This window comes from Aedes aegypti, unplaced genomic scaffold, assembly GCF_002204515.2.
Source record: "Aedes aegypti strain LVP_AGWG unplaced genomic scaffold, AaegL5.0 Primary Assembly AGWG_AaegL5_hic_scaff_1497_PBJ_arrow, whole genome shotgun sequence".
NCBI lineage: Eukaryota > Metazoa > Arthropoda > Insecta > Diptera > Culicidae > Aedes > Aedes aegypti.
This window is the reverse complement of record NW_018734940.1, coordinates 42,258-59,221: the sequence shown is the minus strand read 5'-3', so window position 1 is coordinate 59,221 and position 16,964 is coordinate 42,258. Positions and strand designations below refer to the sequence as shown.

The following is a 16,964-nucleotide window of genomic DNA, read 5'->3' as shown; positions in this document are numbered from 1 at the left end:
TTTACAATAAGAATTACGTTTACCGCTGTTTTCTAAATTGTAATCATAAAATTGTAATCATATTTCCTGCAAAAAGCCTGATTACTTCATTGAAATGTGTTAATGTTTAAAAAAATAATCTACTACATATTTGAATCTATCTAGGTATCTATCTAAGGAAACACAACTATTAATCCATACAACTTTTAAATAACCGAAAGATTATTTATTTTTTGTATGGATAGCGACTGAGTATCGTGAAAATAGGAACAGATCTACTGCCTGAGAAATAAGAAACGAAATAGAGACCTAACAGTAATACAAAAAAAACATCGAAACAATACCTAGGAGATAAGAGTCAAGAGATTACTCATGAAATGAGACCAAAGATTTCTCTGATATTTTTTTTAATTCCTCGTATCATTACGATAAATAATACTGCTCGTATTACGGTATGCATTTTCAATAATTTTCTCAAGGAATTTCATCAGAAATTATTTCTTATATTTGCCCAAAGGATAGGAAAGATGTATTTATTTGAGAAATTTACAGTCCGTGAACTCGTCTTCAGAAGTTCCTTCAGTGATTATTTCCCATGGAATATTTTCAATAATTTTCCTAAGGAGTTCATCAAAGATTTTTTTTTGTATATTTCAGGATTACAACCTTAATTATTCCAAATATAACCACTTAAATTAACTACGAGATCATAAGGAATTTCTTAAAGATTGTCTCAGATAGTTTTCCAGGAAGTTCTAAGTCATCCAGGATTTTCCATTGATTTCCCTAAGACATTCTTTAAGACTCTTAGAACTTCTTCGAAAAATCAACAAGAAAAATCTCCAAAAGTGGCTTGAGAAATTTCTTACAAAATGGACTTTTAGAATTTCTTTAAGATTCTAATTAGGAATTTTTCTGAAGATATCTCCAGGAATAACTCAATTCCTTGAGATTTATCAACGAAGTCTTTAAAGATGTGTCCAAGCGTTCCACGATTTTTTTCCATAAATATGTGACTTAAAATTTCCCAGAAAGTTGATGAGAAAATGTTTTTAAAAAATCATGAAATATTTCTCAAGCTTATTTTGAAGTAACTTTAGATGAAACTTGTGTAAGTTCTTAAGTCACACAAAATTAATAAGGGTTACTAGTCTAGTTGATTAGGATGATTGAATCTAGTTAGGATCTAGTTCTTCAATCTAGGCTAATCTAGTTTTGGTCTAGTTCTTCAATCTAGGCTAATCTAGTTAGGATGATTGAAAAAAAGGAATCAATCGAAACTCTGAATAATATCCTGCAGGATTTTCTGATGGAAATTTTGTCTGTCTCATATAAATAAACATTAAATGATATTTGTTCAGAAAATTTTCAGCGAGTATATTTTAATCAAATTTATGATCACGATTTTATTTTGATTGCATTGTTGTTAAACTACGTGCTTTTCTTTACACAAAAACATTTTCATTTTCAAAAAGGAAACTCACCTTCCTCACCCGTAATTACATGTCCGTTCTGCTTAGCTTTGACCTTTTGGATCTGCGTATGTACAGTTTGACCGTTCATCAGTGGCAACAATCTACTGCAATCATACCCTTCTTTGGAAAGGCACCCAAAAGCTACACAATGGAATGTCGAAAGCCAAAAAATTGACCAGATTGTTTTCGTACGGTCCCGTTCATCCCAAAGCATATTGAGCTGCCATGGACCTATGATGTCCTTTTTGGGAAAGTATGTGTGATCCTTTATGGAAGTGCGACGGTATGGGTGAGTCCTTTACGATTGAATATCGCTATGAATGAATGAATGAATGAGCGTAGTAACGTAAAATTGAAGAGAACATGCTCCGCCTCTGCGAGAGAGTGGCAATATCCTTGCCAGGTGGAAATCACAGTATGGAGAATATCAACCGCCGTGGCCACGCCTCCTGCCAATATATACAACATGAATGTCACATGTTTTATTTTATATATGTTGCAAAGTTGCAATTTTGAGTGGTAAAAAAGAAAAAGTTGGAAGTAGTATCTTATCACGGGCTGCCGAGTTTGGCTGGTCGGATGCTGCGGTTGGCTTGAACAGCTTCAGAGTGAGCCAGAGTGCGCTCGTTTGCCATTAGGAATGGGAAATGGGAAATGTGACATCGCCGGTGCGGTGGGTTGAACGGGTGGAAAAACGAAAATGACTGACTGGTGTTGGATTTTGTGTAGATGCGCCAGTCAGAGCCAAAGCGATGACGCGGGATGTGAGCATGAACATAAGGATTCGAGAGCAAGGATACAGCTCTGACTGCCGCTGAAGGAGAGGGGGAAAATGCTCCTCGCTCTACGGCAAATGATAAAGTCGACATGATGAGGTGAAAAGCGGTTTATGGGGTGTTGTTGGAAACTAGAGGGAAATGGGAAGAGAGCCTGCCGTTCCGGTTGAAGTGAGTTGCTGATGCCAGTGGTAACTGTAGCAAATGTGAATTGTGATGAAGTCAATACAGCATCAGTCGGTAATCAGCTTCTACCGTTTCTGGCTGTGCCATTGCGGGAAATCTGGACAGCCGGAGTCAGTTTATCAGGAACAATCGAGCAAGTGACATCAATCGGTTCCTACCGTCTAGAGTGGAAACATCGGGTCGAAACAGTTGCGTCGGGATTTTAGTGAAACGTCGTTGGTGAAACATACTATCACTTGATGAAATTAGATGTTTAGTGTTCTTCACTGAAGAGTACCGTTTAGGAGTGCATTTCTAGGGATCTCGTGAAAATTTGTTCAAATTTTCAAAGTGACAGTGTTCATTATTAGTTCTTCTAAACAGTTGATGACAAATCGTCAATAGAATAATTCAAGTTGGATTTCAAATACGTTTGGCAACCACGAAGAATGGGAACAGGTAGCGCATTTAGAAGGATATTAGTTTTGCTGCTCAAAACATTGTGGAAATAATCTACAGATTTTCAACGGATATCAGACGAATTTCATTACAAATTTCCCGTTGTTTTTATGAGGAATAAATATTTTGTGGGATAGGTGCCTACCTCTTTGCAATTGTCATCAGTGTACATCAGTCCCGTCGCAAATATGGTGTACAATTACATCATTCAAACGTAAAAACCAGCCGACGATTGCTGAAAATCGGGGTCTAGCAATTCATAGGTTGATAAGGTAACAAAATAGATGTAAAACATTGACAGGGATTCGAACCCTGAACTAGCGAGTAAGAGACGCGTCTCATATCTTTCAGTCATCTCACCACGTTGAAGGGAGTGAGTTCAGTTTGTCAAAAGTTTTGTGATGCTACACATAATGGGTTTCTTAGCATTTTCGTCGATCGAAACTGATTACTTTTTGAGGGGAATATTGTTGTAAAATGGATATGATTGAATTCGGTTATATTAGATTATTCATACATAGCCAAAAATTACGATATCAGAGATTACCTTATATTTTGCTGTGTACTAAAATCCGTAAATCCGATCACATCAACTTTACAACAGTATTCCGCTCAAGGTTGCACTTTTTTCTCCAAACGCCAGCTCCCCGAATGTAATCTCCCCGAATACCTTATTTCACCATGCAGTCCATATCCCCCAAAGTTTTTCCTTTTCATTCAAAAAGATTGTTTAATATGTTCATATAAAAGACGCTACGTTGCTTATTTTTAGATTCCTAACATTTTAAACTTCTAAAAATAGCATATTTCAATGAGATGTTATCCAAGGTAAACATACGTTGCTTCTAATACAGCATCTTGTTAGGATTATGAAATCTTAAATTTTGAACAATGTCCGATATTGAGTACTGTCTTGTACTGGTCGATCTCCTAGTTATACAGCACATTTGCGACGGGACCTATATGCAGATTAAAAGTTGTATTTCAAGTTTTGGTTAAAAGTTGCAAGTTTTGGCAAAAACTTAATGATGTTCCGAAATGTTCTACCAAATGTCAATGTTTACCGGATGTATATTTTGATATGTTTGAGAAATCTGAATTCAAAATAATCATAGAATAGATTTGTAATTAATTTGACCATTATACTACTAAATTTCTGGCCCATTGCGTCAATTAAGATTTGTTAATCAAATACTTTTTGTTAGTCATGTACTAAAGTGTCTTGAAATTTTCTATTGTTGTGAGGCTCCTTTGTCTTCCCCAGCAATAGCCGAATTAACTCCGCTGAGGCCTACTGTAATTAATTTTGCACCCTGCTATGTGTTTAAAATGAAACATTTTACGATTTCAACGTATAAAATGTAAAAAACGTAAGATTTAAGTGATTTTTACATTTTCTAACATTTGTTATTTAAAGTCCTAGAACTTTGGTGTCTTCGACAACTTGTCTTATTTTTACACGTTCTACAACTTTGCACGAAGTAAAAAAGATTGCATCGCAGCGCCACCTATGCGACGAAATTTCCAACTAACTTTTATCATCAATTTCAAGGATAAAAATAAATTCAAGATAAGTCTCCTTTGACACCATCCCGGAGAAATGCACCTCTAAAGCTGAGGTTTTGTCTGGCTAAATTCTGCTCCTGGCCCAGTGTGCATGGTACTCACGCTCACTATTGATACTCGTGAACTCAGTGGCGAAGTCACGGTGGCTGGATAAGGGACCACATTCGGATGCGTTTGAAGTCGCACATGTTTACGGCTTATTCTGTACGGAACAGAATTAATAATATTCTTGAGAAAGCCGTTTCCGAAGAATGCCAGATTGGGTTCTCTTTTTCATAATAATTACTTGGACTGGGGAAAATCCAAGTAAATCATTTATTCCATTTTTGATCTCTTCAGGTGACTTATAGTCACTTGAGAGACCTTTCAAGACGACTTTGAACAAACGTTCAGTTTTGTCGTCATAAGTAAAATATTGTGCTTCTTCTCTTCAAGATGTTTGAGAAGAAGTTCGCTATCTTTAAGAGTTTCCGGCAAAACGCGACAGTCTCCTTTCTTTGCGATTTGGGAGGAAACCTTGATTCTCGTAATAGAGTTCAATACCTCTTGTCTAAATCCCCCAAATTCGGAACAACTGACCACGATAGGCGACACTCTTTGCTTCCTCACTTGAATCAAAAAGCCTGGGATTCGATCTGGTGTTCGGAAAATTTGTCTAGAGCATCGAACTACTGGCTCTTTTCGATGCAATTATCAACATTATCCATTTCACCCTTGGAAGAAAGTTCGCATTCCTGAGAAACGTCCTTTCTTCCATTCGTGCCACGTTTAGTGACAGTTTTAAACCCCTCTTTTTTGGAAGGAAGTTATGAATTCAGAGATTCACCCTTCCAGTTGTATGTAGTTACAACCGTGTTTAGTGAATGAACGAAAGAAGACGTGACCTTCGAGAGGTTTTTTCCCAAGACGGTGTCCAAGAAGGATTACCACCGCTAGCTTTCGCCAATGGGTCTAACGAAAAATCGAAGGCACGGGTCCAAACAAGGATCGTAAAGCGAACAATAGTAGAAAAAATAGTACTGAAAAGTACTGTTTTAGTAGCACTGACAAGTACCGTTTTTTTTATTTTAGCACTGAAAAGCACTGATGCTGTAGCATTGAGAAGTACTGTTTTATTGGTTTAGGTAGTTAAAAAAACATCCATGAGCAGAGAGAATTCGTGTAGGGTAAAAGCACCGGTTTTGGCCAGCCTAAGAGAAAATTTCAATAAAAATTAAATTGCAAGCCGTATTAATACTACAAATATGTCATATGCAAGCTTTCAATCCATATTAGGGTAAGTGTTCCCTTAGTTGTGGGTGTTCCTATAGTTGCGGTAGTGCCGTTTTCACTGATTTTATTACATTAGCCACAGAACTGACACTGCCAATCGACGTGTTGGCTTGTTGATACACGGAATAGTTGAAAAAACGTGCTTTAAACTGATGAAATGTCACTTAAATTTCTAAAACTGTTCTTGCTTGTACCAATAGTTGTGGTAAAGTGTTCCTATAGTGGAGGATCTCATAAGAAAACCACGGATACCGCAACTATAGGAACACAAATTAAAAATATACCGCAACTAAAGGAACAGTGTACCAATAGTGGAGGTATTATTTTTCACTGACATGCCGTGGATTACTGTGATGAAATCATTTTTCTCATTGAATGAATGGTCGTTACTTCCCGTTACAACATTAACATGTACATTAATTGCGCTTCTTGAATTTAGGAGGTTAAATGAAGTTCAATAGTGCTTAGTACCTCCACTATTGGTACATCTACCCTATGTGTGTAAAATAATAAAACTGAGCTTAAACCATTTTTTCGCTATGGAAATCCCGTTGGTCAATATAGGCCAACGGAACCAGTTTCGGCCAGAGATTTAACTTCGGTTCCTAAATTGGCCAATTGTATTGATTTCTCATGAGAGTGGCCAAATTAGGAGTGCCCTGGCCAAATTAGGTGTATGGAAGTTTAAATTATAAGGAAAATGAATTGTTTTTCTTATGTTTTAAATCAATTTGGACGAGTAAATGAATATAGCTCTATCATATGAATGTGATCTACTGAACACAAAAGGTTCCATGCTGATTGGCTATGTAAAACGGTGTATAATCCACTATGGCTACAACCGGTGTATGGCCAAAACCGGTGCTTCTACCCTACGCACAGCACTGAAGAAATTTGATTGGTTTCTTGGATAACCGCTGTAAATTTTCTGGAAATATTGGTTATTCCACTAAGGTCAATCATTTGCCCCACCTTATCCTATCTGTCAAAAGATAAGCAATTAGGGCGGAAATTAAAGGTACTACTACTTTTTAATTCGGTTTTAAAAAATAAAAAAAAACAAACCGAACCACCCCTCTCCACCACTTTACCATATTATTTTAGAACTGCATAGTTATTTTGGGTCTCCAATCCATAATATTGCAACAACTCAAAAAGATGTACCGTTCCTTTTTTTTTTTTTTTTCAAAAACGAGAATTAAAAATATTGTTGTATTTTGCAATGCGAAATGTTGAAACTAAACTTTCACTGGAATAACAAAGTTAATTTTGAAATCGAACTTCAATCGGCAAGCCTCGTTTGATAAATGTACGACTCATGCTGAAAAAATCATCATTTTGCAACTTGTTACATAATAGTAGTTAACGAAACAAGTTGCAGAATGATAATTTTTACAGCACGAGTCGTAAATTGCTTGCCGAGTAGGATAATTACGACGAGTGCTGTAAAAATCGAGTTCTGCAACGAGTTACGTACAACTCGTAGTGTATCACAAATTATATCGGAATGCGTTCACCATTATTTTACAATTTTTGAAATATTGTAGTGTAATGATTTATTACGCAACTCAAAATAATTGTGTAATGAGAAAGCGTTGCGTAATGAATCATTACAGCACTGGTTTCAGATGCGTAATGATAATTGAAGCACTGCATAATTCAGTGCAGGAAAGTAGGCCGTTTCATGACAGATTGGCGTGATAAAAACAGCCTATTACGATGAGAAATTGCAAAAATAACTATACCGTTTGCCATCTCTTTTTGTTTTCAGCACAGATGAATTGTCACTTCTGCAAGCTAAATTAAACTGTTACTACTTAATATTTTTATAAGGAAGCGGGAAGAGTAGGTTGGGAAATTAGCCAAGAATTTCAGTTTCAAATTTGAGTCTCTCTGGTTTTAAAAATCAGAAAATTTATAAAAAGTAAAGCTAAACTTTAATTTTTTCCACGTTTACAACAAAATAAACTTATGAAAAGATTGTCGTTACTCTCATTGACATAATAAATGAAATTTTCGTCACGGTGAAGTGTAAAACGCGGCTAATCTACCGAAAGCCGATTTTAAAGAATAAACACTTGAGCTTGTTATTCTTTCCCCGTCAGCGTAGCATTGAAATGGAAATCGCATGCACGCGTCAACCCGTTTCACGGTGTTTTGATTGGAAAACTTTTGGCACTTCAAAGCGGCTGCAACTCTAATGCTCACTTTTGGGCTCAACGCCCATTCACCCCTTTTTTACCTCTGGATTGATGGTTTTGCGCGTGCCTGAAAACTGGTCCGGATGCGTGGCACAATATGCTTTCTGTATACAGAATAAACACAAGAAAGCCATTTTAAAACGATGCGGATGGTGTACCGAAAGCGGAAGATAAATAAAAATTTTGATTAATTTTTGTTGATTTTAACACTTTTCAACGTGTTGCAGGATTGTGTGACTCAATCGTTGAGTGAGTGGTGAACGTGTTGAGGTAGAAGCCCTCTCGAATGGATTGATATAGCTATTTTCTATATTTACACAAGCAGGACGACACCGAAAGGAAGTCACGATCTAAAATCATTGAATTGACAAATTCGGCTTTTTGCTGTGGGGTGGGTCACCATGATAGTTGTTGGGGGAAAATGGGTTTATGTACAGATTGGGTATACATTGCGGGAGTAGCCAGCAGTACGCTTCACATACAACTGTTGTGAGATGAATGCCTATGTGGTATCCTTGCAAGCTTTTGTCTAGGTGAAGCTTGACAAATCGATAGATATATTTGATGCATCGTCTATCTTCTTCTTCTTAGCATTACGTTCTCACTGGGACAGAGCCTGCCTCCCAGCTTAGTTTCCAATGTACATTTCCACAGTTATTTACTGAGAGCTTACTTTGCCAAAGTTGCCATTTTCGCTTTCGTATATCGTGTATACGATACGAATTTTCCATTACAAAAGATCCTGGATCGACCGGGAATCGAACCCAGACACTTTCAGCATAGCTTTACTTTGTAGTACTTTAACCATTTTTCTAAGGAAATTAAAAAAAAAACTTAAAAAATGCGAAAAAGATTGTTTTGAATATTTAACCACTGTTATTTAGTGCTTACTTTTAGATTTGTTGATTATTATGGAAGATTTTTTATCTAATTCGCTTGAATTTAGATTTGAAATCACTGTAGCAAACGGAAATGTATCACTTGTGAAGTAAGAAGCTTTAGAGAATTAGGAGAAATCCCCCAGTATAGGACAGCACCCAATACTAGACATTGTCGAAAACTGCAGAAATCGTAGTCTAATTAGCCCAATAACGCCCAGTGATCTATTTTGGGATCAGTTACTTTTATGTAAACAGTAAAGTTTTTAGACAGAATGGATGGATGGTATCTTCGGCAAAGTTGTAAAAAGCTCAAGGGTAGTCTAATGACAGGATTTTAAATTCAGGTTTCTTCCACTAGGTTGCGATGTAAACACAAAATATTTAATTTTTGTTGATTTGTTTTGTCAGCAGCTTTTGTTGGCATTAATACGCTCGTCTTATGTTACAATAATTGAGATGAAAGATTGTGGAATGGATTCTAGAAGCCGGTGAGGATTCCAAGATTCCAATGTTAATTCTGAGAGTTTAGAATGGATCCTGGGATTTCAGTGCAGATCATGGATTCTAGTGTGGATCCTGCGATTACATTTTGGATCCTGGGATTGTAATTTAGATAGTAGGAATTACGTGTGGATTCTGGGATTGTATTGTGGATCGCAGGTTTTCAGTGCAATCCTGGGATTCCAATATGGATCCTGGTATTTCAGTATTCCAGTTAGGATTGTTGTGTGAATCGGTGAAAATCATTGTGGGACTAGGGATTCTAGTGTGGATGCTGAAACTCCAGTGTAAATATTGGTATTTCAGTGTGAATCCATTGATAAAAATATGAATCCTGGAACAATCCTTTGTGGAACAATGTAGATAATAATGAGGATTGCAGGATTTCAATGTGGGTCTTGGGATACCAGTTTGGATCCCAGAACAACAGTGTGGATTCTGGTATTTCAGTGTGAATACCTTTTTTTCCTGGGATTGTAGTGTAGATTGAAGGATTTTAGAGTTGATCCTTGGATCCCAGAGTGGGTATTGGAATTCCAGTGTGGGTATTGGAATTCCAGTGTGAATCCAAGTCTTCCAGTGTAGTTCTTGAGATCTCCGTGTAGATCCTGGGAATCCAGTGTGGATCCTGAACTTCCTGAATGTATTTTGGTATTTCTGTGTGAACCCTTTGGTAAGAGTGTAAATCTTAGGATTAAAGTCTTAATCTTGAAATTTCAGTGTGAATCTTGGAATCACAGCATGAATTCTGAGATTCCAACCTGAATTCCGATATTTCAGTGTGTATCCTTTAATAACAATGTAAATCTTGGGATCAAAATGTGGAATTTTGATTTGGATTTCAATATGAATTCTGGGATTCCAGTGTGTATCCTGTGATTTCAGTGTAGAGCTCCGATTTTCACTGTAGATCCTGGGTTTCATGTGTGGATCCAGGGATTGTAGCGAGGACCGTAGGATTTATATGTGAATCCTGTGAATGTAATTTGAAACGCAAAATTTCAATGGATTTCGGCAGGGATCCTAGGTTTCCAGTGTAGATTCTTAGATTCCCGTATAGATCGTGGTATACCGGTGTGGATTATGGGAATCCTGTAAATCCTCGTGTTCCAGTGGAGCACCTGGTATTCAAGTGTAGATCCTGGATTTTATGTGTGGATTCTGGGATTCCTGTGTGGATACTGATATTCGAATGTGGATCCCAGGATTTCAGTATGGATCCAGAGAATGCTTTGTGGATTCTAGGACTCTAATGTGAATGTTGGAAATTCAGTGTGGATGCTAGGATTTCAGTTACAACATTGGGATTCAAGTGTGGATCCTGGTGTAACAGTATGGATCCTGGTATTTCAATATGGATCCTAAGATTGGAGAGTTGATAGTGGAATTCCACTGTGGATCCTTGGGTTTCCAGTATGGATTCTGATATTCTAGTGTAGATTCTGACATTTTAGTGTGGATTCTGGGATTCCAGTGTGGATCTTCGTATTCCTTTGTGAATCCTGGTATTCTAGTGTGGATTCCGGGATTTTAGTATTGATTCTGGGGTTCCAGTGTGGATGCTGAGATTCCAGTGTAGAACTTGAGATTCCAGTGTGGATTTTTTTTTATTACAGTTTGAATACTAGGTTTTCAGTGTAGATCCTGGAATTCCATTGGTGACCCTAACATTTCAGTATAGATGTGGATACTGTTATTTCAGTGTGGATTCTGGGTTTCCAGTATGGATCCGGGGAATCCAGTGCGGAATCCTGGTGTTTTAGTCTGAATCTTTGGGTTTCAGTTTAGATCCTAGGATTCTAGTGTGGATTGCTTTACTTCATAGTACATTCTAGGCTTCTTAAATGTAAATTGGGATTCCAGTGTTTTTTTTTTTTGTATTTCAGTGCGGCTCCTGGAACTGTGTTGTGGATGGTACTGAGTCATTGTGGATCTTTGAATTCCAGTACGTAACCTGAAATTTTAGTGAGGATCTTGAGATTCAAAAGTGTACCCTGGGATTCCAGTGTGGATCTTGCGATTTCAGTGTGGATCCTGGGAATGCAAATTAGATTATTGATTTCGATGGTGAATCCTGGAATTCCATGTGGATCCTAGGATTCCGGTGTGAATTGTTGGATTACAGAGTAGATCCTGGGAATCCAGTATCGGTTCTGGTTTTTTTGGGGAAAGAATTTAAAAATAAAAAAAAATAACTGGGCCTAACCAATGCTCAAAAAACCATCGGTAAAGGTGCTCAGCAGCAAGTAGTTTGTTTAAATTCTCACAAAATAAGTTTTTTAATTGACTGACATTTTTTCGATTTTATGAAAATGGATTTATTTGAGGACAACAACAAAAATTGGGTTGCCACCAAGTTGTGTTGCTGAGATTTGGCCTGTGGCTCAAAAAACTTAAGCAGGCCTGGTATAGTGTATCTTCGTACCGTAGTCCGGGGTATCATTGAGTAGAGGGGTAACATTGATCGGAATTACTCATCTCGTAAAAAACTTCATATTTATTTATTTATTTATATTAGAATATGATGTACATGATTGTGTGACATTTGCCAGAAAACCATTTGCCAGAAACAATTCGCCAGAATGATTTTTTCCAGAAAACCATTTGCCAGAATGTACCATTCACCAGAAAGCCATTCCCCAGAATGGACCATTTGCCAGAAAACCATTCCCCAGAATCATTTTTTTAAATTTATTTTCAACCTTGATATCTATTGATCCACAAATTTATAGAAAATTTGAGACTACCAAATTTTTTCGATACTTGCTATTTTGGTATCTTGAATTTATTCATATTATTTGTACTTAGGTCATGAAACATTGTATAGCAAAGTATATAGTACTGCACAGTTACAGCGAAAAATGAATTGAAATTTAACGTCACTTCTGCAGTACATAAATCGCGTCGCAAATGTTGCGCCAAATAATATTCATATCATTGTAATGTAATAACAAATATAAAACAACGCGATTGATCGATTCATGTAATTTAGTTTATTTTGTTACAATCCTTCGCATACAATTTTATGCAGTTTTTACAACATCCAAGGTGTGTCGCAGAACTGATGTAAGATTATTATATAGCTGACCTGAGAAAAAAGAGCTGAGACGTTTAGCATGAATAATTTTAGTCGAATGAATATTGTTGAAATGTATCTTTACGAAATATCGCAAAAAAACTAAAAAAAAAGCCTCTTATTGAAAGAATGGAAAATTATAAATAATAATAATAATTATAACAGTATAAATCTAATGACTCAGCCCAACGTTCTTTTGGTTTTAAATTTATATACATGATTCAAACATTGAAAAATAAGTTAAACTTTTTAAATCTTAATTTGACCCACGTGTGTTTTTGTTTTAAAATAATTTTACACAATTTGCAACAGGCTACCAAAAAACCCTTCAATCTTCAGTATTTCTGCTATCTGGTACCTGGGATATTCAGAAATCCCTTGAGGGGTTGGTACGTGGCCATGATGCACGGTGGAAACCGAAAAATTCACAGATTTTTTTTTATTTATTCAGTCTCTTGCTGTAACGAAACAAGTCAGTTATGAAGATTTATGTTTTAGTAATCACTTAAGCCTTTGAAGATTACAAATTAGATAAACGTCATGGTTAAAATCAAGTTGTGAAAGTTTCATTAAGATTGGAACATGTTTCAATCCCCTGGAATTTTTTGAATATTCGTATGGAAAACGAGTTTGAAAACTTCACAGCCCATTTTCTCAATGCCTACATTTTAGAGATGGGATTGACTTGCGATTCACAGCAGTCTAGTTGTTGAAAATTGAGTTGACATAATATTGTTTATATAACTGTTAGCTGCAGGCAGCAAAACACCTTTTCAGTACAAATATAAAGAACAGTCAATGATATAAAGAAGGGTAAATCTCCTATGAACCATATAAGTCCTTGTATTTGTTAGCCCTGAAGAACAACATAACATTTAAAGTAGGGAAAATCATAATGACAATGTTGAAAATACAGTTGCCTATAATAGCTTGAATGAAATAGTATGGAAAATGATCATAATAACATTACAAAATAGTTATTTCTTAGAAACTATGAAAACTTCGGAAGTTTAACTTCTTATCTGACGTTACGTCTCAACTGCGACAGAGCCTACTTTTCAGCTAAGTGTTCTAACGAGCACTTACACAGTTATTAACTGAGGGCTTTTATTGCCACTTGATCATTTTCATGTGCTTATCGTATAGCAGTTATAAATATTATACTCAATGCCCTGGGGAATCGAGAAAATTTCTAATCCGAAAAGATCATCGACCGGTGGTATTTGAACCCACGTCCCTCAGCTTGGTCTTATTGAATAGCTACATCTGATCAAACAAAAATCTAAAAATCTTACAAAACAAATATATAAGATAACAATAATTTCCAAATATATCGTACGCTGAAAAGCATAATAATTCGAAGGATTTTACATGCCTAAGTATTGCTATACAAAGCAAAGTAAGGAAGTATTTTTTTCTGGGAAATGGTCTTTCTGGGGAATGACTTTTTGGGGAATGGTCCTTTCTGGCAAATGGTTTTCTGGCAAATGATCCATTCTGGCAAATTGATTCTGGCAAACGACTTTCTGGCAAATGTCATACAACCGATGTACATATCATATTATGATAGAATTTTGTGGGAACCGCTATATATAAAAAATATTTGACCAAAAATATAACATAATGTGTTATATTTGCCTTTTCTTCTATTCTAACGATAATTTTCATCAAGTTTATTTTAATCAACTTCAATGTTTGATTTACAAAGCGAAATATGTTTTTTTGTTTGTTTCTGAAAACCATTCTCCGTAATTTCAACATTTGCACAAAATAAATCTATATTCAGCCATTCCATGAAACACCGATCTAGTGGGTGACCGAATTCCGAAAATTTGCTCTTTTGTTCTTTATACGAAATAAGGATACACGTGACGAAATGAAAGCTAAAGATTTTGACTTTTCAAGAAAAATATAAAATTTCACGCACATTGTTTTTTTAACATAAAAAAATACAAAAAAAAATCCGTTTTTTCGTGTTTTGAAGGCCTCGGGACAAAACAAGCTATTGCTCTTTTTATTTTTTCTTGAAAGTTCAGAAAATATTACGTTTACTGTCAAATTTTCTGCGATAGAAAGTAACATACAATCTTAGTTTTTGAGATATATTTTTTTGAAAATAAAAATCGGTCATTTTTCATCGGCACACACTGTAGGTCTCGGCGCATTATATTTTTTATTATAAAAAAATCAGTAGGGTCGGTGTTCCCTTAGTGGACAGTTCCCTATAGTCGCACTAGTGGCTTTTTACGCCCGTTTTGCTATAAATCTTTTCAAAATATTTTTTGACATGACGGTCAGGAGCTATTTATCTAAGCACCATTGATACACAGCTTAATTTTGTTCAAAAAATAATCTAAATAATTTGTTTTGCTTAAAATTTGAGCTCCCTAGCGCCTAGAGCATAGGTTCCCAAACTTTTTAGGTGCGCGACCCACCTAGCCATCAGGCGTCTTTTTCGCGACCCACCAGGTATAAATTATTGAAAAAATGAATTCTTTATTGTAACTTGCATGGTATTTCGATACTTTGTCTATGATCAATGACAAGGCGTGAAAATCATACTCAAAATCAATTGAAACTTTCAGTGTTTGAGGAAAATTAAATATTTGAAAGTCATTAGTTTTCATTCTTCTCTTACGGAAACTCAAACTACAGCAACATTGTTCATCAGGAATTTGTTACTACCTAACGACTTTGACAGTTAAGATTAAGATAAATGTTCAAATCAAATTGTGATCATTATTTAGTATTCTCTGACCTGCATAGTTCATCACCACAAGATTTATTTTTTTAATTAATGAAGATAATGTCTGTTATGAAGTGGCTAAAGATCGAGGAAACATTCAAAACTTAGAAAATAGATAAAGAAAGATTTTTTTTTCGCGACCCACCAAACACTAGCTCACGACCCCCCTGGGGGTCGCGACCCACAGTTTGGGAAACTATGGCCTAGAGTAAACCTATTGTTCCTATAGTAGCACTACTGATAGAAACTATTTTTTATTATACGAAATAATTGATGAATTAAGAACTTTTTTACACTAAACAAAAGCTTTTAATCCACACTTTGTAGGAAAAATATAAAAGTTTTGTAAAAATACAGTTTTGATTAGTATTTTGCCAACGCCGTGGTGCTGGTGTTACTATAGGAACAGAAATTAGAAATAGTGCTTCTATAGGTACATGTATTCCTAAAGTGGCACAAACGATAATAAATACAAACATATGAGTTTTCGTAGTTTTCATATTTTTCCCACAAAACCAAGATAAAAAGCTTTCAGATGATGTAAAAATAATAATACTAGCGTTATTTTTCGATTTTATACGAATATTTATCCTTAGCTATGCGCTCGTATCGTTTTTGTTCGCGTTTGACGTTTACACACTAGTGCCATCTGTTGGTCCGTCGGCCAAACATATCGATTTTAGATGTCCTCGTGACTATGATTTTTATAGAGATTTGTTCTAAGTGTTACGTCTGTTTGTCTGTGCTTATTATATACCATAAAAACATCTTGTTTTCAAATTCCAGATAGGGTAATTCGCTAATTGTTGAACGGTACCCAAATGTTGAACGATCTGTAAAAACCATGTTAAAACAGGAAATTGAACCATTTTCAAACAGTTTCAATAAATTATACATATTATTTTGTAAGTTAGCTGTACTATTGGACACAATAAATTTAATTAGCACATTAATTTATTAAACGAAATATTGATTGAAATTTTTTATCGGTAGGTGAAACGAAAATTGCAATTCTCTTAGAAAAAAACTTAAGCTGGGGCTGCTTATTGGGTTAAGCACCTATTCACGATATCAGTAAAAGTCTACTATAGTTATTTTCTAAACATCCGTACAATTTACTCGTACCTATTAATCACATAAAAACATTTTCAATTGCACATTTTCCAATTGTTGAACACTAGCATAACATGACCGTCTTGGTTTCATCAACAGTATTGCCAGATTTTCAATTTTCGTAGCAAATACCTATATTCAAATGGAATGTTGCATTACACAATATAGTATTGGTTATTGCTTTAAATATCTGTTGAATAATTATTATAAAAAATCCTATAACGCTGTCTGTTTCAATGATGAAAAACGCAATTCAGTAAAGTATAATTAATGGCATCCCTGGCTATATCCTGAATCTTTTTCGAATTTCGCTATCTTCACTATGGCATCACCCGGATAAAAAATACAATACAAAAACAATATAACGTATTGAAACAGTACCATTCAATATATTGGAAATACAATACAGTATTTTGTGAAATGACAATACAATCACAGTACAATATATTGTTTTCAACAGTTCACTGTATGGTATATGAGATTTTTGCAATATAATGTATGGGTGGTTAAGTATCGTAACAATACAAATATAGATATTTTCTTATACAAATATTTTGAAAACACAATATGATATATTGTTCATGTATTGTCTTGATAAGCAATTCGTGTATTGTTGTACAATACAAAAACAATTCAACAAACTGTATCATGGTTGCATGTCAGCTAATGTCAAGTGACTTCTAAAAAACTACTTATTTTGACTTTTTGAATATTTTCCACCCAACATTTCTTGCTTTTTGAACTTGTTTTGTTT

At 35.4% G+C, this 16,964-nt stretch overlaps 1 protein-coding gene across 1 annotated transcript in view; it reads left to right on the top strand.

Annotated features, from left to right (window-relative positions):
• Window positions 1-2,073: 2,073 nt before the first annotated feature.
• LOC110680496 (nuclear receptor subfamily 2 group E member 1-like) overlaps window positions 2,074-16,964 on the top strand; it is a gene marked incomplete at its 3' end in the record, with an annotated part of 49,152 nt that continues 34,261 nt past the window's right edge. Inside the window, exon 1 of the mRNA XM_021856296.1 lies at window positions 2,074-2,854. Coding sequence (XP_021711988.1) covers window positions 2,845-2,854 — 10 coding nt within the window. The remainder of the gene's footprint in view (window positions 2,855-16,964) is intronic.